General features: G+C 41.6%; 1 protein-coding gene across 1 annotated transcript in view; it reads right to left on the minus strand.

Moving 5' to 3' along the window:
• LOC116506124 (contactin-associated protein-like 4) overlaps nucleotides 1-22,693 on the minus strand; it is a 282,199-nt gene that overhangs the window by 199,358 nt on the left and 60,148 nt on the right. The window contains exon 2 of the mRNA XM_032213774.1: nucleotides 7,923-8,033. Coding sequence (XP_032069665.1) covers nucleotides 7,923-8,033 — 111 coding nt within the window. The remainder of the gene's footprint in view (nucleotides 1-7,922; nucleotides 8,034-22,693) is intronic.

Genomic DNA, 22,693 nt, shown 5'->3' on the forward strand with positions numbered 1-22,693 from the left:
AAATGATGAATCTATCTTGCAATTCAATTTTACTGAGATTTGAAATGGAAGAACAATTGAAAGACTGATAAAATGAGCTATGAACTTCGGACATAACACATTGATGGAACAATAGGAAAATACATGGTTAAAAGCATTGAAATGTACATTACCTTATACCTTAAAAGATATTTTTTAATAAAACAATGAACTGTTGATATATGATTTCAGACAAGAGACATGGAAGATTACTATTAATGAACTATTACAGTGTTTCTTAACCTAGGCTACTTGAAGATGTCCAGACTTCAACTCTCATAATTCTGGGACTTGAAGCCTTGACATCTTCAAGTTGCCAAGGTTGAAAAACATTGGACTATTACTGTGATGGCGAATCTATGCCACAATTGTCACGGGTGGCACAAGGAGCCATTTCTGAGAGCACACAAGGCATTGCCTTGTCAGCTCCAGCGTGCTTGCTTCCAATCTGAAGCTTCCGGAGGGAGAAAAGCAACCCAAGAGCAACCCGGAAGTCCATTCCTGAATGTCCGGATTGTCCAGAAAGCCTCTGGAGCCTGGAGAGGGCAAAAAATTGGTCTACTGTGCCATCACAGTTATCAGTTATCAGGAGTACTGAATTACTATCAGCTTATCAAATACAACTGCCAACCGCCAGCCATCAATGCACCAATCAGCCAATAGGAAAGTACCATATAAACACAACTCACAGAACAGCCCATCTATTCCAGTAGAGAAATTATCTGAAGATGGCCTCCAGCATGAGTCTGAAAGCTTGAAAAAGTAAACCCTTAGTCCCAGTGATTGACCTAAATTCAATTTTACATTAACTATTTCTGTTTAAAACTATATTTGAATGTCAGAATTTTGTGATTTTGGCTGCCTAGACATTTTTAACTGAGATATTGCACATTGCTGTGTCTGTATACCATGTACTAAATTAATAATTGAACAGGGACTTCACAATTCCAAGGTTTCTGTTAGGTCTGCAATTTTATGTCATCTAACTTTCGGTTTATTTATTTATTTCATTGATTTAAATTTATTGGCCACTTTCTATTATTTCACTTCTACCTTGAAGTCTTTCAATGAAAACAATTCAATTTCCTGTTGTATGCTAAATATACCTTTGTAGGGCTTGTGAAACTTGTCTGAAAGTTTGATTGAGACAAACTTTTGGGATGAGTTTATGGTTCAGCAAACTTTATCAAATAAATTAATTTCATCTTGCAGAACTGTCTCTTTCTGGGACTTCTCAACACTATTTTTTGTATTACTTTTCCCTGAACAAAGTTAAACTAACAGTTCTTGACTTGGGTATAGAGAAAATAGATTCAATTTTCACTTAATAGCACACGTTTTTTTTTTCTTTATGGTCCCTTCACTTTGCTTTATGTTTAAAGTTTAAGTTTGTACTTCTCACCTGCTCGAAAAGTTGGTCAGAAATTAAAGTTGTTTGTTTCCTACTTGAAGCTGTGAAGAAGTGAAAGAATCAATAAGTTACAGTGAATAATGGGTAGTTTTTGTAGGTAGTACTTAAAGGCTCAGTAGCAATTTTATTACATCCAAGAAGATCTACTTTAAATGAGTGAGTCTAGATCCAATCTGTGATTTTCTACTTTGTAGTTTTCACTTTTTTCATGCGTATGCTTAAATTGTTCGAATGTTTTCCTAGACATTTTCTTCCAAAATTGAGAAGGAAACTGTTTTGTGAAAACAGAGTACAGTATCAAAAGCAATATCATGAATTAAAAAAGAATTGAGAGGAGGCCTTAGCAGGTGTAATATTGTTATGGGAAAAGGAGCTATCAATTTTCATATTTCTCATCATAATGTATTATCTAGAATACTTATTAAGTTATTTTCAAATATTTTATGATCACTTACATAAAGATTGCTATGAAAGTTAAGGAACTGTTTTATCATGATTTTCGTCATTCATTCAAAATGTATGACATTAAAACTAAATATTTCCATTGTTAAACTACAACTAATAATAAAGAAAAAATCTGGAATTTGATCATGGTTTTAAATCTTATGTTAAGTTTCCTTAACACGGCAAATTGCTTTGTTCTAAGCAACTCACCTCATCAATTTGTATACAAGGCACTATCTTCCATATTTCTATTATCCTTTCATTAATTTTATATTATACTAGCTGTATTGGCCACACGTTGCTGTGGCCCAGTCTGATTAAATGGAAAAGAAAGAAAAGAGAAAGCGCAAGTTTCTAATACGTTTCATTTCACAATGCTTGTGGGTATACAATATTTTTTGTTGTTCCATTGTCTGTGCAGATATAGAGATTGTCTGGTTGGCCAACTCTAGAATATGCAACATATAATTGTTCATGTGAGAAACAATTTTCAATTGCTGGAAAGATGTTGGACTGGGCACATTTACCAACAGCATGCGAAGAAAGAAACATTCCCAGGGTGGTTCCCTCTGGGCAGTGTCACGCCGTTGCCAGCAGCGGCAAGGTTCATGAGGGTCTTGCCCACCTGGAGGGTCCTGCCACTTGCTACACCAGCCACGGCTCCCCTGGCAGAGGTGCCCCTGCATGGAAGTAAGACACAGGGGCCACTGCAAGAGCCACCACGGAGGATGTTCCCCTCCAAGCTCCCCATGACAGGCAGCCTCCAGAATGACAGGCTGGATGGGGCCCCTCCTGACATGGGTGGGGGCACCCCAGAATGGCAGGGAGGCTAGGGGTGTTCCCCGTGAGCATGGTGCGGCAGTGGGTGGGCACTGCCATTGGCTGCTGGGCCGGGTGAGGCTGGTTGGGGAGACAGCACCGGGGCTGCTGGCCTCATGGAAGTTGTTGAGCATCTCCTCGGAGCTGTGCTTGGGCTCCCCCAAGTTGGTGGCCCGGGAGAGCGAGACGTCCAAGATCTCGGAGGAGGAGGAGTCCTCGCTGTGTGACTCGTCTAGGTCATCATAGCTCTCCATGTTTTCGGCGATGCTGTTGTTGGAGCTGAGGCTGGCCAAGATCAGTGCTGGGGTCATGCTGAAGATCTGGAAGCCGCTCTTCTTCTTCAACTGGATGCCCGCCAGACCCCTGATGCCTTCTTCTCCCTGCAAGAGCAGTGCCAGGCTCTTTGGCAGAGGTGCCCCAGGAGGGCAGGAGAAGACCAAGACAGAGGTGACGGTGGAGGCCAGGGGAGGTGGCATCGGCTGGGCCAGCAGACCAGGCGGGAAGTCCTCCAAGCTGGCGCTTCCACTGCTGCTGCTGCCGGCCTGCTGAGGCAGCATCGTGGGCTGCGCGATCTTCTTCCTCTCCCGTGACTCCACCGCTGAGTCAGGCTGCTGCTGCATTGGGGCCAGCAGGAGGAAGGTCTGATGCCGCCACCGATGATGATGATGCCTCCCTTAGGCACCGGCCCAGCCGGGGTGAGGAGGGGAGGAGGAGGAGGTGGCTGCCGCTCCTGACCCGGCTTCCCTCAGCGGCAGTGGCGAGAGGAGGTGGCTGGTGTCCGCTAAAGAGCAGGAGGAGGAGGAGGAATGAGCCGCTCCTGGCGACACCGATGTGAGGCAGCCCCTGCGAGCCACAGCCCATCCAGAGACGCTGACGCCATTGCAACCACCGCCTCACGGGGCACCCAGCCCCGCTGCACCTTAGGCTGACACCACCGCTGCCGCCCCATCAGAGCTGCCTTGGTGAGGCCATAGCTGGCTTGCTGTGAGGGGGGTGGAGAGCGCAAGTGGCCAGCCAGGCTGAGGAGATGCTACGCCTATGTCTCCTCAGTCGCTCCGCTGGGCTGGGTGGGGGGGAGGCCATCTTAAGGGCAGGGGGATATGGGCGAATGATGGCGCAGGCACCGCCCCGTCGCAGACAACAAAGGCCCAGTGGGAGGGGAGGGGAGACAGGGAAGGGGGAGGCTGAAGAGCTTCGACTCCCCTTGGCAGAAATGGTTGAAACTCATCAGAGGAGGGGTGGAAAGGGGAAAGGGTGTGGCCGCAGCCCAGCCTCACATATAAAGGGACAGTCAGGATGAATCTGGAGAGAGGCTGAACTGTTCCGAATATACTATACTCACGAAATGAATGGTAAACGACACAGCTCAATTCCAAGGCAATGTCACACAAAATAATTAAATCAAAATGAAAATAAATCGAAATCTATGAAAATTCAATATAACAATGCAATCAGAAATATTGAAATGGAATCGTGAAATATTTAGTATAGCATGTATTGCTTTTACGTAAAACAGATTACCGTATATACTCAAGTATAAGCTGAGTTTTTCAGCCCACTTTTTGGGCTGAAAAAAGCCGCCTCGGCTTATACTCGAGTCAGTGAAAAATTTGCCCGAAATGGAGGAGAAAAAGGGGCGGGGCCATGCCGCTGGGTGACGCTCATGAATGGCCCGGCGCCCCTGTGAGTTTCCCCTCCCTCTGTGTCAGTTTGCCGTGCAGCGCGCACCGCACCATCCCCCCTCCTCACGTTCTAATGTAATGCAGGACTGTCTTACGATTCCCCTTCCTCCCCCTCCTGCCGCTCTGCAACGATGTCCCACCTCCTCCTTGTTATGGCAAGCAGCCACATAGCGATGTCCCACCTCCTCTGGTACAGTGATCCAATGATAGGAATCACTGTGCCGTGTGTCATAGGAGGCAGGACATCGCTCCCGCGGCTGCACGGGACATCATCATCACAGCGGGATATCAGCATCATGAGGTGAGTGAAGTATTTCATTGAATACACCGCTAGTTTACTGTTTTTCTTTGAAATAAATATTCAAAAACATTATTGGTATCTATTTTTATTTTTGAAATTTACCGGTAGCTGCTGCATTTCCCACCCTAGGCTTATACTCGAGTCAATAACTTTTCCAGTTTTTTGTGGTAAAATTAGGTGCCTCGGCTTATATTCGGGTCGGCCTATACTCGAGTATATACGGTATGCTGGTTTTCAAAAAAGCATGTTTTTACCTGTCACAGGTATGATATCTATATAATATAGGTATATAAAACACACACGTATTTGAATGCAATGTTGTGTCAAAATTTGAAAGCAAGCAGTGAAGAACCTTTGGAGATTTAATATTTTGAAAAAACAAACATTTACATTTTTATTTATATATAGATTATCACAACAGATTATCTGGATAGCCAGTAATATTTGCAATTAAACTTACAGATTTGTCTAAACTTAAATTAACTGGCATACCAACACCTGTTTTTTTTGATCTATTGATCTAAGCATCTATTCTTTTAACCCTGAGTCAAGTTTTAACAACTATTATATCTTAAATGAAATCAGCTTTATGAATAATATCACAAGCATCTTGATTATGAATGCTTGATAAAATATTCTTCCCTTCTCACATCAAAGTTCAGCTCTACATAGAATCCTATTTTGTTGATCTATGGGTTCAGTATCATCCCTTTGTAAAATCACCCTCCAAAACCTGTTCTTCACAATTGGTAAGAATATTAGCATATTACCTGGAATAGTACTAAAAACAATTTCATGATTAATACCAACACCTTGATATTTCCAACAATATTCAGTTCTGGGTGGAGATCGTGGGTTTCTATGCTGATATACTAGTGAAATACTCTGGTTTTGAGAAAGCATGTAAAATTTGGGCAAACTAAGACATGGTTTCACCCTTTAGTAGTTTCTGCCAAAGATTATAAATATTAGTGTATCTCCAAGCAGAATTGGAATTATTCTTTTTATTTTGATTTTGAATATCAGAGTAGACCCTAATTTGAAAGAAACAGACTTTCCTACTGCCCAATGAGAATAATTGCCAAATCTTTTGAATCTGCCTGAACCCAAAGTTATTCTTTCTCCAATTCTGACCTTCCAAGCAGAGTTCTTTTTAACAATCTTTTAATGAAAACTAAATAGGTATGATATAAAATTTTTAACAAGCAAATTGTTCTTGCTCGTCAGAGCAAACTGGTTTGCACCCAGCTGATCTTTGGAGCAACAGATTCACCAGTCTGAACTGGTAGAATCCCACTACTGAAACACTTTCCTTGGTAACTAGTTCTGCTTTAAGGAAGTCTATCACCCACAAACATTCAATCTGAATGTGTCTTTCTGAGATGTATGACCATTTCTTATGTGTTCTGTACTCAGAGATAATACACAGATCTTGATTTTCTTCTGTGTGGTATCTTTCCAGAAATGTGAAGGGTTCTCCCATAATTGGCTTAGTCATCTTTTCTGAAGACAAAACCTATCCAACAAGTTTAACCACTCTTCCTAGCCCTCATTTCTAGCCCCCAGATCACCTACATTGGCTTGTCTGCACTTATTCCAGTTCTCAAACTGGAATTCCCTAAACATAGAACTCAGGGTGAGACCTGATTCATTTAGAATAACATAGAACAATTGCTTACCATAATTTGGAAATGATACTTTGGTTGATGTATAAAATTGGACACTCTTCTAATGAGTTAGAAATTAGGATGAGTTGCTTTCATTTTATCGTTCCCCAGTTCTCAGTCTTTTTTGCAATCTTTTTTTTCTCTCTCTCTCTTGAGAGTCTTTGAAATTCAGTACCTGCAGTTACAGTGCCATATTTTGTCATCAATCTGCCTCTGCTTTTATCTTATCAGCTTTCTCTACCACCACCACCACCAAACACACTATTCTAACTAGGCAAATGTATTATAAATCTTTGTAGCATTTCTCAGTTCTAAAAAGTATGTGATACCTGTCATAGTACATGAGAGAATTTGCAAAGACCTTTGATTTGTTAAAAAAAGCATCAATTTTTGCTTGTTCAAGATTTTTTCCTATCTCGCAGATTAATTTAAAAGCCTATTAAATCTAAGCCTGTTGTTGACCACCATCTGAATAGCAAAATTCCTGTTTTAAATGGAATCAATCTTTTTTGCTGAGAGCAACACTTACATAAAATATCAGCAAAGCTCTTATCGGCTCAAGTCTTCTCTGAGAAGAGGATATGTATTTCACCAACAGTTGTCAAGAGCAGAATGAAGGAGCCAAATTGAAACCTGAGAGAAATTTCTCAGACTAATCTCATTTCCTTTTTTTTTTTTGACTGAATAATTTTCTGAATAGATTATGGGAACATAACTTTGGCAAAGCATTTCACAATGTACCCCATGTTATTCTAATTAGTGTGCCAAATAGGCTGGAAGGCATATCTGCTAGGTGGTTCCACAGCCAACACGGCCTCCTTAGCATGCTGTTATCCTGCTATAACAGCTCTCATCCATCAGCGAGCAGGTTCTGCATTTTGAACCACTGGTAACTTCCAACTCAGCTTCAAGGGCAGCTGCTGACTGTGTGATGTTTCCGTTCTGATTGGCTAGAGAACTGCAACGGAGAATCAGCTACTGATACTTACCAGACTTCATTGCAATTTAATTTGTGTGCACAACAAATTGCATGTATTAACAAACATCCTAAAAAGTTGAGTGGTCAGGAAATCCTCGTCCTCGATAGAAAAGAAGATGCCTTGCAGAGATATCTCCGTGAAATAATCTGAGAGAGACTCAAACAGCCTGCCTTTTCCCACTCCCAGATCTGTGCCCTTCATAACCATTGGTTTCCCTTGATTTCCCTTTTCTGGTGCTCACTTGTCAGAGCGAAAACATTTGCCTTTTACCACTGTTTATAATCGCTGTGCCTGTAAAATAGGACACACAGCTCAGTGAACCAAATTGGATAACATTGACTGCAAACTGAGACTCTAAATCTGTGATAATGAAGCATTTCCAGTAAAATTTGAAATAGAGAATGCAGATTATCTCCCATCTGAGTTTAAGCGAGATGGTTATGGCTTCTGAGGGCTTTTCTATTCCACCAAATACATCACAGTATTGATAAAGGCTTGCTTCTATTTTGGCATTTTAATTTAACTTACAATTCATTTGATTTCATAAATCTCTTTTGTAAACTTTCTGAAATTAAGAAGAATAACCAAGGGAACACTTACCGTCTCTTCGATTAAGCCTTGCAAATCCTGGACTGTGACTACTGGACAGTTCTGATGAGCTGCTGAATGATGACTGGGACAAGGCTGACACTAGTTGATCATCACAATTATCTGTTGGGCAAAAAATATCATGCTTCAGGCTTCTACATTTAAAAGAAGGACTTCTAAAAATAACAACTAAAACAGAACATTGCAAACACCAGAATTGAATTTATCTTTCTTTGATCATGTCTCACATTGTTTGCTTTGAGTCTATTACAATTGCCATTACTGAGCTGAATTTTTTGATTTGTCAGTTACATTAGATTACCATGGTGCAATTTATTGGATTTTCTGACTCTTCCTGTGTTCCTTTTTCTAAACTAACTTTGAGGAAAAAATTCATAAATGTCTGAGAGGTTACTAGCTACTGTTGATGGCAAGAACAACAGTTATCTGCCCGTAAAGTTTTAACTTATATATGAACACAAACACAACAACATGCACACACATATACACAGAATCATCCAAGAAAACAAATGTTCACAAATGAAGGCAAATATTCATGCCCCACAATAAAGTTGCAGGATTCAATCTGGGTTGGTCACTGGGACTAGAGGTTTGGTCTTTTGAACTTTCGGACTCATGATGGAGCCCATCCTCGGAGAACCTCTCTCTCACCAGAACACATTCTGGTAAGAAGAAGTTCCCTGAGGATGGGGTCCATCATGAGTCCGAAAGCTTAAAAAATTAAATCTTGGATTCTGGTGTCCAAAAGAGACTGGATCCTGCAAAAGAAATACTCTAAAATCATTGAACAAATCAACCATGAACTGTCACTTGAGCTTCAAATGACCTGGGTCAAATTACTCTACTTTAGACATATTATTTGAAGAGTCAGTTCTCTGTAGAAAACTTTACTGTTGGGAAAGATAAAAGGAAAAAGAAATAGATGACCAGCAATAAGGCAGATGGACTCAGTTACAGTAGCAATGGGTGTGCTGTTAAAAGCCCTGAAAAGTCAGGCTAGGAACAGTTTAACATGAAGAAAATCTATCTATATGGCTGCTAAGAATCAACACTGATGGGTGCCATATAAGTCAATCACTGCACCTACATTGTATGCATGTGAGTGCATTTGGCATTGTTCAAGGATTGTTTTGATAAAAAGATGCCCACATTAAGAACAGACACAATAATTCTCTAAGTGGGGCTTTTTTGTACTGCTTGCTTGAAATATAAAACAGACATGAAATCATTACTGAATAATTACTAATAGGTAAATTCCAGATATTTTTTAATGCAAAGAAGCAATGGTATTTCCCAAAAAGTGGATTTTGCAATACTTCACAATCAAAAACACCTATCTAAACAGATTTCAATCAATACATGATATTAAATCCCTCTCCAACTTTCTTCTGTATATATATTTGCAAAAAAACAACAACTGCCAAATCAATACCTACTGCAGTTTTGGGTGGAAAAAAGATTGAATGAAATAACAAATTAACAAAAAGGGGAGAAAATGAAAGTATTGTGCATATTTTTGTTTTGTTTAATAAATACAGATATGTGAAAACATTATCATTTATAAAAATTACCAGTAAATTCAAGAACAGCAGTTAGTCCAACAATCATGAACAGGAATATATTTCCTTTCACACAGTTAAATTACTAGAAGCTAGAAGTGATTGCAATATTACATCTATTTTTAAATGAATTCATTATTGAGTCACCATACTGTTTATAGAAATCATAATTATAATATAACCAGAAGCATTAGAATCAATACCTGTATGAAATTTTAAATATTACCCATTCTCTATGAAGGTTATGTTCATAGAAACTGACTTATATCCAAATTTTACTTTAGCATTATTTTGCCAAGGATATAGAGACTATCAACATATTCTTCTATGTACAGGAAGCATGAATATAAGAATTTGTAATTAATAGTCATAGACCCTGGGATAGTGTCCAATATTAGCCATCATAGAGGGCCATATACAAGGTCATATCCACCCAGTTCTGTTTGCCACTTCTGGCACGCATGCTATAGGTTCACCATCATTGGTATAGGGTTTTCTGCTTGAGCAGAGGGTTGGACTAGAAGACCCCTAAGGTCCCTTCCAACTTTATTATTCTAATTCTGTTCTAATTCTAATCAACAATAAGCTCTTAGTACAACAGCAAGAGATGTTTGGATATAAATGAAAGAATGTTTGTACCACTTTAGAATGCATAGTATCTAGAGATGAATGATGAAGAAGAACTCATCAAATGTCTGAAAAGATGCAGTTTAACCATTTCAGGTTTATTTTGCTGAAAATAATCTATTTTTAACACATGAGAGAGATGTTTGAATAAAAATGAAAGACACTTGTACCACCTTAGAATGCATAATATCTAGAGATGGAGATTGATCTCTAAAATTCACATTCTAACGTGATGTTATCAATGGTTGTCCTTTGTAATGTGCAAATTTTACTAGGCAATTTTTCTGTTAGGAACATCAACTTTTATACTTTGCTACTTAACTTCCTACAAATTCTGTGCAATATTCTCCCCATATGATTAGAGTGTTTACCCGAAAATAAGACAGGGTCTTATTTTCTTTTGATCCTGGAATAAGCACTTGGCCTTATTTTCTGGGAGGTCTTATTATTTTTGAAGTGCAGGAAGCGGCTAGTGGCAGCTGCTGTGTTGCAATATTTTCAGGGGAGGACTTATTTTAGCACATGCGCTCAGAAGCCCGATTGTGCATATTATCTGGGGAGGTCTTATTTTCGGGAAAACAGGGTATATTCCATGGATTTGAGGAGGTGGACTATGATTCACAAAAGCTCTATAGTGGTGAATGTTACTCTTATAATTACTACCAGACTTTATTTTATTGTTTATTAATATTATCCTTTCTGTTAGAAATTAAATCAAGTTTCCTGAAAATAACATTTAAAAGTATGATATAAAGGAGATTGATTGCATTTATGAATTAAGCAAAACACATATAACCATTTGTATAATTTGCAAAATGCATCTTTGGATATTTTTGAAGTGGAAATGCTGGATATAAGATTTTAAAAAGGAGAAAATAATAAGTTGCATTATGCTTGGTATTTTAGCAAGGGAACATATTTTACAATGGTTCCCTGGGGAAAATTCATTTTAAGTAATAGGAAAAATAGCAAAGCCTCTAATGGGACAAAAGAAAGGATTTATTAGACCTTGTTTTGTGTAAACCTCATGAGTTAGAGACATGGATCAGAATATCTGGCCGCAACTCCATACATACATATATACATACATACATACATACAAACATACATACATACATACATACATACATACATACACATACACACACACACACACATACATATATATATATATAGATATAGATACACATACACACATATATATGAATATGAATATGAATATGAATATGAATATGAATATGAATATGAATACGAATACGAATACGAATACGAATACGAATACGAATACGAATACGAATATGAATATGAATATGAATATGAATATGAATATGAATATGAATATGATGGGACTTGATGCTTTTAAGAACTAGTGGAGAAGGGTGGTAGCCATTTTTTAATTGTTCCCTGACCAGAGTCGTGCAGAAGTTACACTGTGTTCATAGATTCTTGCATATGAGATCAACCCTGGCTGTTGTTTTGAAGGCCACTGAATGAGAAGGAAGGACACACTGGAGATGAGCCTAGTGCTGGGAAAGATTGAGGGCAAAAGAAGAATGGGACAACAGAGAATGAGGTCGCTGGATGGAGTCATCAAAGCAGTAGGTGTGAGCTTCAATGGATTCCAGAGGATGGTAGAGGACAGGAAGGCCTGGAGGAACATTGTCCATGGGGTGGCGATAGGTTAGACATGACTTAGAAACTACTACTACTACAACAACAACAACAACAACAACAACAACATAACTGCTATAATTCACAACTGCATTTTTATCACTTCAAAGCTCATTATTGCAATCACCTATTGCTTTTTCAGGCCATTGAGTATTCAGGCAAGAAAGGAGGTGAAAAGGTAGGTTAAGATGAGAGCTACTTATTGGTGAGGGCAGGATATATAAGCAAGATTGATCAGTAATTGATCAGCACCAACCAGCTGGATTCCTTGTTGCCCTTCAGTTTTCAGCTACTTCTAAAGATAGCACTCACATCATCAGCAAGCATATAACAGCACTTGATAAGATTCAGAGAAAAGGCCCATATGCATTTCACAAAATTACTAGGACATTAATCTGCAAGAACTAGTGGGAAAAGCAAAAAAAATTTTCTGAGTTTTAGACTGCAGGATCCAAGTCTGAACCGGTTGGAGGTTAACTCAAGCAGTCTTCAGGGAGAAGGAAAAAAAAAAGAAGGAAGGAAGGAAAAATGCAGGAGCGAAAGAGAGACAGGCATTTACTACTGGTACCAGTGGAGCCAGAGGCTGATGTATATTGACTTTACTTATAATAGTAGCAGCTTAAAAACCATACGTCTGAAAATGAGCAGAGTAAGCCAAAATAGAAAAATGGAGAGAGAACATTGTCTAGCAGGGGAGGAAAAAGGGGGGGGGGGGCAGAAATGCAATTAAAATGAAAGGTCAAGGAGAGATAAAATTCAAACGCAGGAAGGAGTGGATCAACCTATACATAAATATTGGCCCATCATCACATTAAAGCTCCCAGAATTTATCTACAGCCATATTCTACGATATCTTGTAGTGCAGATTTAAAAAGAAAAAGATTTTTTTTCCCAGTAGCATGACAGCAAAGGATTCATATGAGAGGGGGAAATGAAAGAAATTTAGTTCTTTTCTCCTTTTGGAATACAAAAGTATGATGATTCTTGAAAGATTTGGCATCTGTAGCTTTCAAATAAAATGAAGTCTATTTACACCCAGAATTCCATTCTTTTCCAAATGGTGGATTCTGAGCCATGATATAAAGCCTCAATCATAAGCACATTCTTAGCACTTAATGTGCTCCAGAATAATCCCATTCATCTCTGCAGAGCAAGCCATTCAGGCAGCAATCCTATGCACGCTTAACTTGAAAGAATTTTACTTTTAACATCTGAAGTCCTTCTCAAATGCAAATTACTGTATTCAGGGAGCAGTGAATATAGCAGAAACATAAAGTTTATAATGGCAAAGCTTATGGCATCCTACTCTTTTTCTTAAAAAAAAATAAAGCACAGCAAAGGAATGTTAAAAAATAATAAGGCTTTTTTCCCTCCCTTTTGTTATGGACTTGGATGCTCACAGAAAAAGGACTGTGGGAAGTTATCATCCAGCCCTCTCCCAGAAAAATGAAATATCCTAGGAAATATTGAAAAGGTAGAATATTTCTCTGGATGTGAAAAGAAAGAAACATGTTTTAAAAGACAGAATAGCTGCCGGTAGCTTCCTGCCCACTCCCACCTTGTTAATGGGCCATTAATAAGGCCAAGCTAGTCCACTTTACATAATAAAGACTTTTCCACTTCAGCTACAAGAAAGCATGATAATATTGGCCCCAACTGACCACATGGCATCTGAGAACTCAACCAAACCTGGATTCAAAACACAGCCCATAGAGTTGTCCCTGCATGGCCTCATGGGAGTCTGACAACCAATCAGAATACATTTCTTACACAGCAACAAGTAACAGAGAGATGGGATTGAACAGGTTATAAAAAGCCTAGCAAGCCCCTCCCTTGGCCCTTCTCTTCTTTTCCACCAACATTGAAGCATGTGATCACCTTTTCTGTTCAGGGCTTAAGCCATGTGGCCCGGCCCAACAATAAACCATCTTTCCAAGTAGCCTCCATGTCTCCAGTGTCTTTTTCTCCACTTGGAGCTGAACTCAGAAGGACATTTCTTTCATCAGGACAAGGTTGGGGATTTTTTCAGCTGGAAGTCTTGTGATATATTGTTAATGAACAAAGAATATACTATGACGAATTAAACTTCTGATTTTTGGTTAGGTTTTCCCCTCACACATATATGCTAGTCGTTCCTGCCTCTAGGGGGCGGTGCTCATCTCCATTTCAAAGCCAAAGACCCAGCACTGTCCTAAGACGTCTCCATGGTCATGTAACCAGCATGACTACATGCCAAAGGCGCACAGAACACTGTTACCTTCCCACCAAAGGTGGTTCCTATTTTTCTACTTGGATTTTTACATGCTTTCGAACTGCTAGGTTGGCAGAAGCTGGGACAAGTAACAGGGGCTCACTCCATTACATGGCACTAGGGATTCAAATTACCGAACTGCTGACCTTTCTGATTGACAAACTCAGTGTCTTAGCTACTGAGCCACTGTGCCCCTCGTTGATTAGCACAAATAAATTCTCATCAGATATTGATTATTGTATTAAATGAGTGTTTTTCAATCTTGGAAACTTTAAGATAAGTGGACTTCAAGTCCCAGAATTCCTCAGTCAGCCTGCTGGCTGGAAAATTCTAGAAACTGAAGTCCACACATCTTAAAAGTTGTTAAGGTTGAGAAACACTGAATTAAAGCATGCAAGAGATGTCCCATCAACTAATTTAGATAAACTATGGAATAACCTTTATTCTTTGGGAAACTTGAGTATAAATATTTTTTTTAGACTTAAATGAAAAGATAAAATCAATTCACATGCAAGGATTAACAGGAATATCCACAGCAAGGTTGTAAAACTCCTGGCCCGCAGGCCATATGCATCACACACGGGCCACTCCCACCTCCAGTTTAGCAAAGGGAAAAAAAAAGTCACGATAAGTCACATGACAACTATTATAACTGAAAAAACCAGGCAGGTCCTTTAAAACTCTGTAACCTTTTATTCAGTAGCTGAAGTAGTGTAACAAAACTCGCAACAATGTATTAAATGAAGCCGGCTAGGCGGCTGCAGGAACAGCTGAAACAATATAGCAATCAACAAGGTTGTTGCTCTAACAAGACAGTTAACTGTTTAAACGGCTTGCCTTTTATACTGCAATCACCTGGCTCGTGTTACAGCTCGCGCTGATGACAGCTCGGCAACTGACAGGCGCGTCTGATTGGCTAAGACGCGCCTGGCTGCTTCCGAGCTGTCATTCGTAACAGCGAGGACTTTCTTCAATACACAACACTTCTTCCCCCCCAGCTGTGCGCAAGCACGCGTAGTCTTTTAAATAAGCAGGGGAACGACGGATTCGCTCAGACCGCCTTAATTCTATTGCAGGCGGATCCTGGCAACGATGTCCTTGTGGTAATTGTGGAGGAATTGCATAACTAAAAGGTGAAGTGTGTGGATGAGACATGGTGGCAGATGATGCTGGAGGGGCATGAGGCTGGTAGTCTGCCTCTGAGGGGTTTGGGCTATGTATATAAGGATCTGGAACCCTTGGAATGGGAGGAGCATTTACACCGGCTAGATTTTGTTGAACTTGCAGTTGAAACCCTTGAACATCCGCTTGAGAAGCTACGGCTGCTGTCTTCCGTTTCCTCAATTGATCCAGGTGTCTTCGCCATGAGGATCCATCGGATAAGTCAACCCTATAGGAAACGGGTCCTGTTATTTGTGATATAACTGCTGGAACCCATCTCAAGTCCCCTCCATAATTTCTAGCCCAAACTAGATCCCCCAGTTGGAAAGAACGGGATGGGGTTGGAGGCCCCAGGTTGCCAGACTGAATTCCTGAATAGACGGGATGCAATCTATCCAGGGTGGTCCGCAGGCGCCTGCCCATCAACATCTCCGCGGGGCTCTTCTGTGTCAGAGGGCAAGGTGTGGAATGCTGTGCCAGTAAGTAAGCATCCACCCTAGCCTGCCAGTCACCACGGTTTAGCCGGCCCAAAGCCTCCTTGGCCGATCTAACCGCCCTTTCTGCTCGGCCATTGCTTGCCGGGTGGTAAGGGGCAACCAGCGCATGTCGTATCCCTAGTTCGGCCAGGAAAGTTTGAAAAGTTGTGGCTGTAAATTGCGGGCCGTTGTCAGACACCACTGTGTCTGGCAACCCATGGGTTGCGAACAACCGTCGCAAAGCTCGCACCGTGCTGTCAGATGTGGTGGAGTGCATTAGCAATACTTCCACCCATCGAGAGTACGCATCCACAACTATAAGGAAAACCTGCCCATGGAATGGACCAGCGAAATCAATATGTAACCTAGACCAAGGCCCTCGAGGCATCTCCCATTCCCGGGAGGGAGAGGAAGGAGGAGAAGGCCGGGACTGTTGGCATGTCTCACATTTGGCAACCCAGTCTTCAATGTCGGCATCTAACCCTGGCCACCAAACAAAACTGCGAGCAAGAGCTTTCATTCTACTGACCCCAGGATGACTTTCATGAAGGCGTTGCAAAATCTGTTGTTGCAGGACCGTTGGGATGACCACACGGTCGCCCCACAACAGGCAGCCGGAATGAATTGAAAGCTCTGCTTGTCTGTTTTTAAAATGTTTGAATTGAGGTGGTAATGTACCAGAAGGCCAACCTCTCAGGACCCAATTAAGAAGTTTTGCCAAAGTAGGGTCAGACCGAGAGTGGGCTGCTATGTCTGTAGCAGACAAAGGCAATTCTAGCTCTGCAATTGCCAAAACTGAAAGGCAAGGAACTGGTTTAACTTCCTTCAATGGAAGTGGGCAGCGACTCAGGGCATCTGCATGCCCTATCTGCTTGCCTGGACGGTATCGTAAGGCGTAGGAGTACGCCGCTAAGAATTCCGTCCATCGTGTCATTCTTGGGGATAGAATAGGAGGGGTCGGCTTATCACCTGCCAAAAGCCCAAGGAGTGGCTTATGGTCTGTAAACAAGGTGAAATGCCGCCCGTATAAGTAATCGTGGAATTTTTTAATTCCTGACACTGCAGCTAGAGCCTCCTTGTCAATTTGGCTGTAATTCCTTTCTGCTGATGACAGTGTCCGGGAGTAAAAAGCTATGGGAGCTTCTGAACCATTGGGCAGGACATGGCTCAGAACGGCTCCCAAACCCACGGGTGAGGCATCACATGCTAGAGTCAGAGGCATCTTGTCACTGTATTGGACTAAGACTGCATCTGACGTCAGCAGGGATTTGACAGCTGCGAACGCTTGTGCTTCGCGACTGCCCCATTGCCAAGGCGCTGATCGGTCCAGCAACCGATGCAGGGGCTCGGCCAGTGATGCCTTGTGTGGAATGAAAGGTGCATAAAAATTTAAAAGCCCCAGGAACGATTGTAACTGCGCCTTGGAAGTTGGAGCAGGTGCGTCCCTGATAGCTGCCAATTTTGAAGGGGTAGGGTGAATTCCCTGGGCGTCAATTGTGAAGCCCAGAAATTCCACTTGGGGAACAGCAAAGAAACACTTGCTGCGTTTCAATTTAAGTCCCGCGCCCCTGAAACGGTCGAGGACTTTCCTTAGAACTTTGATGAGGTCTGATCGGCTGTTTGCAGCGATCAGGACGTCATCAAAATATGGTACCACTCCTGGAAGCCCATGGAGCAACCGCTCCATGAGACTCTGGAAAATCCCCGGGGCAACGGATACGCCAAATTGTAGGCGGCGACAACGGAAAGCCCCCCGGTGGGTGACGATGGTTTGGGCAGCCGCCGCATCGTCATCCACAGGAAGCTGCTGGTAGGCTTGCGCCATATCCAGTTTGGCAAAAATACAACCCTGCCCCAGGGAATGGAGCAGATGTTGTACAACAGGGACTGGATATGGGTTTGCTTGCAAGGCGAGGTTGATGGTGGATTTGTAGTCGGCACAGACCCTAATGGAGCCGTCGGGCTTCACTGGAATGACAATTGGGGTCTCCCACGGTGAATGGTCGACTGGCTCCAGTATGCCCTGTGCCACGAGCTTGTCGAGCTCGGCTTCAACCTTGGGCCTTAAAGCAAAAGGCACCCTGCGGGCCTTCAGTCTGATGGGAGCAACCTGGGGATCCAAGTTGAGAGAGATAGGGTTACCCTTGTACCGGCCCAGCTGGCCATCAAAAATGTCAGCGTAATCTGACAAAACTAATGCCACATCAGCAGAAGTGTCTGTCATGGAATGAATTCCATGTATTGAGAGACCCAGTGGGCTGAACCAATCCAAACCTAGAATGGATGGCAAGGGCTTAAGCACAATTAAAACAGGCAAAGTTGTACAATGCTGCCCATAAGAAACTCTGACATTATAGGAACCAACAATAGAAATGCTAGACCCCTGATAGTCCTTTAAGATAGAGTCAGGAGGAGAAAGGTGACAGCGTTTAACATGGGGGCACAAAAGAGAAAATTTGTCCCAAGATAACAAGGATTTGGAAGCTCCAGAGTCTACTTCCATGTTGCAAGGTTGACCTTCGATCAATGGAGTGACAATTATCTTGTCCGTACCCTCTGAGGAAGAATTGATGGAGACATCAGGAAACGGCAGGCCAGCTTGCTTGACGTTGAAGCAATTATCCTGTCGCTGAGCAGACGCACGGGGCTGAGGACTTCTGTTTGAAGCAGCTGTCCCATAAGGAGGTGGAGGAGCAGACGTTGCAGCTGTAGCAGGCTGAGCAGCTCTACAAACTTTGGCCAAATGTCCTTTTTTCCCGCAACGGCGGCACTCTGCAGCCTTAAAGGGGCAGGAAGCCCTGGCATGCGGACCACCGCAGCTAAAACAGGCATTTGAATTAGAAAGTGGACGGCTGATAGACTGCTGCTGACGCGGTTGCTGTCTGCGGGGCTGTGCCCCAATCCTGTCCACCTGTAAATTAAGTAAATAGTCTGGAAGAGGGGCAAGCTCATCAATTAAATTGGTGATGTACGTTGGCTGTTGTAGTGGAGGAGGAACCAAGGCAGTTGAGGCTTGACCCGTTGGTAAACTGCCAGCAACTCTTAAAGCTTGCAAAAACTGATTGACATTCTCTGCAGGCTTTTGGACGCGCCTGCGGTAAGCAAAACGTCTTGCTATTTGGGAGGGGGTAGGGGCATAGTAAGCCTGAAGCCCATCTGTGAGCTCTTGCCACGAGAGGTCATAAACCGCTCTTGGGGCGGCAAAAGACCTTGCGGTGGCAAACATTTCCGGACCGCAAGCTGTAAGAAAAAATCCGCACTTTCGCGCTTGAGAATAACCCTGGCGGTTATTTGCGATCAGAAAGCACTCAAACCTTTCCAGGAATGCTTCCCAAGTCTCACCTCCGACTCCAAAAGGTGCAAAAGTAGGCATACCAGCCATGACGGTGAGGAGAACTCTAAACAACTGAGAGAAGAAAATTGCAGTTGATTTTCTTCAGGTTACAGGTCCCCAGTCTTCGTCGCCAGTATTATAACTGAAAAAACCAGGCAGGTCCTTTAAAACTCTGTAACCTTTTATTCAGTAGCTGAAGTAGTGTAACAAAACTCGCAACAATGTATTAAATGAAGCCGGCTAGGCGGCTGCAGGAACAGCTGAAACAATATAGCAATCAACAAGGTTGTTGCTCTAACAAGACAGTTAACTGTTTAAACGGCTTGCCTTTTATACTGCAATCACCTGGCTCGTGTTACAGCTCGCGCTGATGACAGCTCGGCAACTGACAGGCGCGTCTGATTGGCTAAGACGCGCCTGGCTGCTTCCGAGCTGTCATTCGTAACAGCGAGGACTTTCTTCAATACACAACAACAACAACATAACATCACAGGTTTGACACGTGATCTACAGAATGCAGGTTCTCTTGCTTAAAAGCTAATGACAAAATGTCATTGGTTTTAAAGGAACTCAGCCTCCAGAATGAGTATTACAATTTCAATTTCAAATTCAAATTTAATGAATTTATATGCCGCCCAATCCCGAAGGACTCAGGGCGGCTTACAGAATACATTTCTAAAGAATAAAAAAAATTAAAAGATAGAGAGAAAAGCAGGTTAAAAAAGAACACATCATGCATTCAGTCTAGGCGGGGCTGGACCTCATTCATGAGGTTAACAGCCCCAGGCCTGCCGGAATAGCCAGGTCTTAGTAGCCTTTCGGAAGGCCGAGAGAGTGGGGAGGGTCCGGATCTCTGGGGGTAGATCCAGGAGTGGGTTCCTACCAGTTCGTACCTATTCGGTAGAACCGGTTCGTCAAATCTACCGAACTGGTAAGAAGATGGCCCCGTCTTTCCAGTGGACACGGAAAGCAGGCCACACCTACAGAAGAGGTTCCAAAATTTGGACCACTGGTCCTTGGATATGATTATTCTACACTATCATGCTCATATTTATAAAACTCAGTGCCTCAGTGAAAGGTAAGGATGACTACTGCGTTTGTGGTGCAATTAGAACATTGCATGTTTTGAAGTTGTTTTAACGCAAACCAAAGATGCTTTTTAAAAAACAAGTTTACATCATATTCTTATGTACGCCAGTGCTGTGTGTGAGGTAATTTAAGGTGGTTCTGACAAGTGTCGTCGGCATCTTCATATCCGGTCACATGGGCAGCAAGCCACTCCCATCCGGTCACATGGATGGCAAGCCACTCCCACAAAGAGGCCACACCCACAGAGTAGGTTCGAACAATTTTTGAAACCCACCACTGGGTAGATCATTCCATCTTGAGAAGAATTTGAAACAATTGCTCTTGGATTTCAAGATGGCCTAATCAAACTGACTATGTTTGTAATGTTTGTTGGATTAGATGTAATGCCATGACTCAACCAGTGTCATTTCCCAGAAGAGAGCTGATTTATGACTTTAAATGGCAAATCAACAGTGGAAATGTCTTATTGTTTGGCAGCCTCTAGATTTATAGTTTCACCCTCATCTGGATTGTGCAGACATGGATTGCATAATCATGGTCTATTGATTAAGCCATGATTTACTACTTTCACATATCATATTTAAGTCATACATTATAGTTTATAGCCATAATGGCTGGGTGCAAACTATTAAAGATTACTCCTCTCTCTTCCCCTGAGTCTGCTAATAAGATACTCCCTCTCCATTTTAAAGGGAAGAAGAGAAATATGTACAGATGGAGAGGTAATAAAACATCCAAAGTGTTTCATCTGAGACACTTTTATGTGATGCTACTGCAAAGCAGTTTCTCTTAAAAAGGTCAAGCATATGAACTGAATTATAGAATTCCAGGTTTATTTACAAATTCTTTTTTACACTGTATCAAATACACATTTCAGGAATGTAAAATGAATAACTTAGAGAACAACATAGTTTATAGAAATCATTATTAATCTACTTTAATAAGCAACATTAATACCTCAAAATTCATGAAGAAAATAATTTCATAGCCAAAAGGTCTCTGTCATTTTATTTTATGTTTCTATTGCCACCATTTAAATTCTTTTAGCCAACTAATCCTGCTTTATTCAAAAAGAACACCCAAAGTTTCTGGCTTAATCAGTGATTCATAAGAGAAAATGCACCGCTGAGCAAAAGGTTACAATGCAATATTTATTTGTAGATAAGTGTAAAAATTTGTTGCAAGGCCAACTTTATAGTATGATATCTATTGGCAAAGTGTCAGAAGGGTTTAACTTCCCACACATTCCCAAAGGAAACAATTTTCTCAGCGTTTGTTCCTTGTAACGCTGAACAAAAATGGCAAGTTAAGGCCTGTTTAAGCAGTTATTTAAAGACACAATGTTAAACTGCAGTTTAATTGCAATGGTAAATGCTGCCTAAGAATAGTTTGTAAATTCCTGGCTATTAAAATTTTCTCCTAATTTTTGTAGGTTTGAGAACCACCCAAAGCATCTCTGCCCCTGATGATGAACCTATATGTGCCCAAAGTGGCACATGAAGCCACGTCGCCCGGCATGCGTGGTCTTGCCTGTTTTTCTTCCAGGTTTATGGTGCTCATGCATGTGCAATGATCAGCTGTCCTTCACACGTGTGGTTGAAAACTGGTGTGTGCATGTGCACTGGGCAGCTGATCACTGGGCGTGCATGCACGCGAGAGCCCAGAAGTTCATCTTTTCCAGACTGCAGCCCTGACGAACACACATGTGCACTCGGTGCCAAAAAGGTTCGCCATCACTGATCTATGCCAAATCTTCTGGAAGAAATGAGTGCTTCAAAGTACATTGCTTGCACCAATTTGCTTTATGTGTGGATAGTCTACAGTGAGATTCATAATTGAAATCTAGAAACCTAATAATTCAAGTCATAACAAAGAACCTAAGAGTGATTAAAATAGCATCTAGAAATATAGGCAATTTCAAGCAGGGTGCTTTTTGGTTAAAATTAGAGTGTTCAAATCTAATAAATTCAATTATAGCTCATTGCACAGTCAGCCAGATATTTAGACTGGATTTGCCATTTTTATCTACATACAAGTTCTTTCCCTCTAGAACAGGGGTGTCAAACTTGCATGGTCACATTGTCATCATGTGATGTATCCCAACTTTTTTCCCTTTGCTAAACTGGGTGTAGCCAGTGCGTGACACATCCAGCCCACGGGCCGTGAGTTTGACGCCCCTGCTCTAGAATAGGCAGCTGTTGCTGTTTCATGGAGTTAAAGGTGTCACTGAAGGATGTAAAGCTGCCTTTTGCAATTGACTGATGATGATTTTGTTAATGCTTGATAGTGTTCAAGTGGTACTCCATTTATATTGGGATTGCACTATTATTATTGGTACTGTAAGGAAGCCACTCTCCCACCCCAAGAATGAAATATTTTGGGTAATATTAAAAGAGGCAGGATATTATAGTTCCCCAAAGGAGAAATGGAAGAAAAATCTTAACAAAGGCAGAAAGCACCCCCAACAGCCTCCAGCAAATACCTGAAGTCTTTAAAGATGGATATTTTGCACTCATTAACAAAGACAAACAAAACACCTTCAGCTCCAGTTGATGGGAAGAAGGACAGGACAGGACTTTTAGGATATAATAGGA

This window comes from Thamnophis elegans, chromosome 3 (assembly GCF_009769535.1).
Source record: "Thamnophis elegans isolate rThaEle1 chromosome 3, rThaEle1.pri, whole genome shotgun sequence".
Taxonomy (NCBI): domain Eukaryota; kingdom Metazoa; phylum Chordata; class Lepidosauria; order Squamata; family Colubridae; genus Thamnophis; species Thamnophis elegans.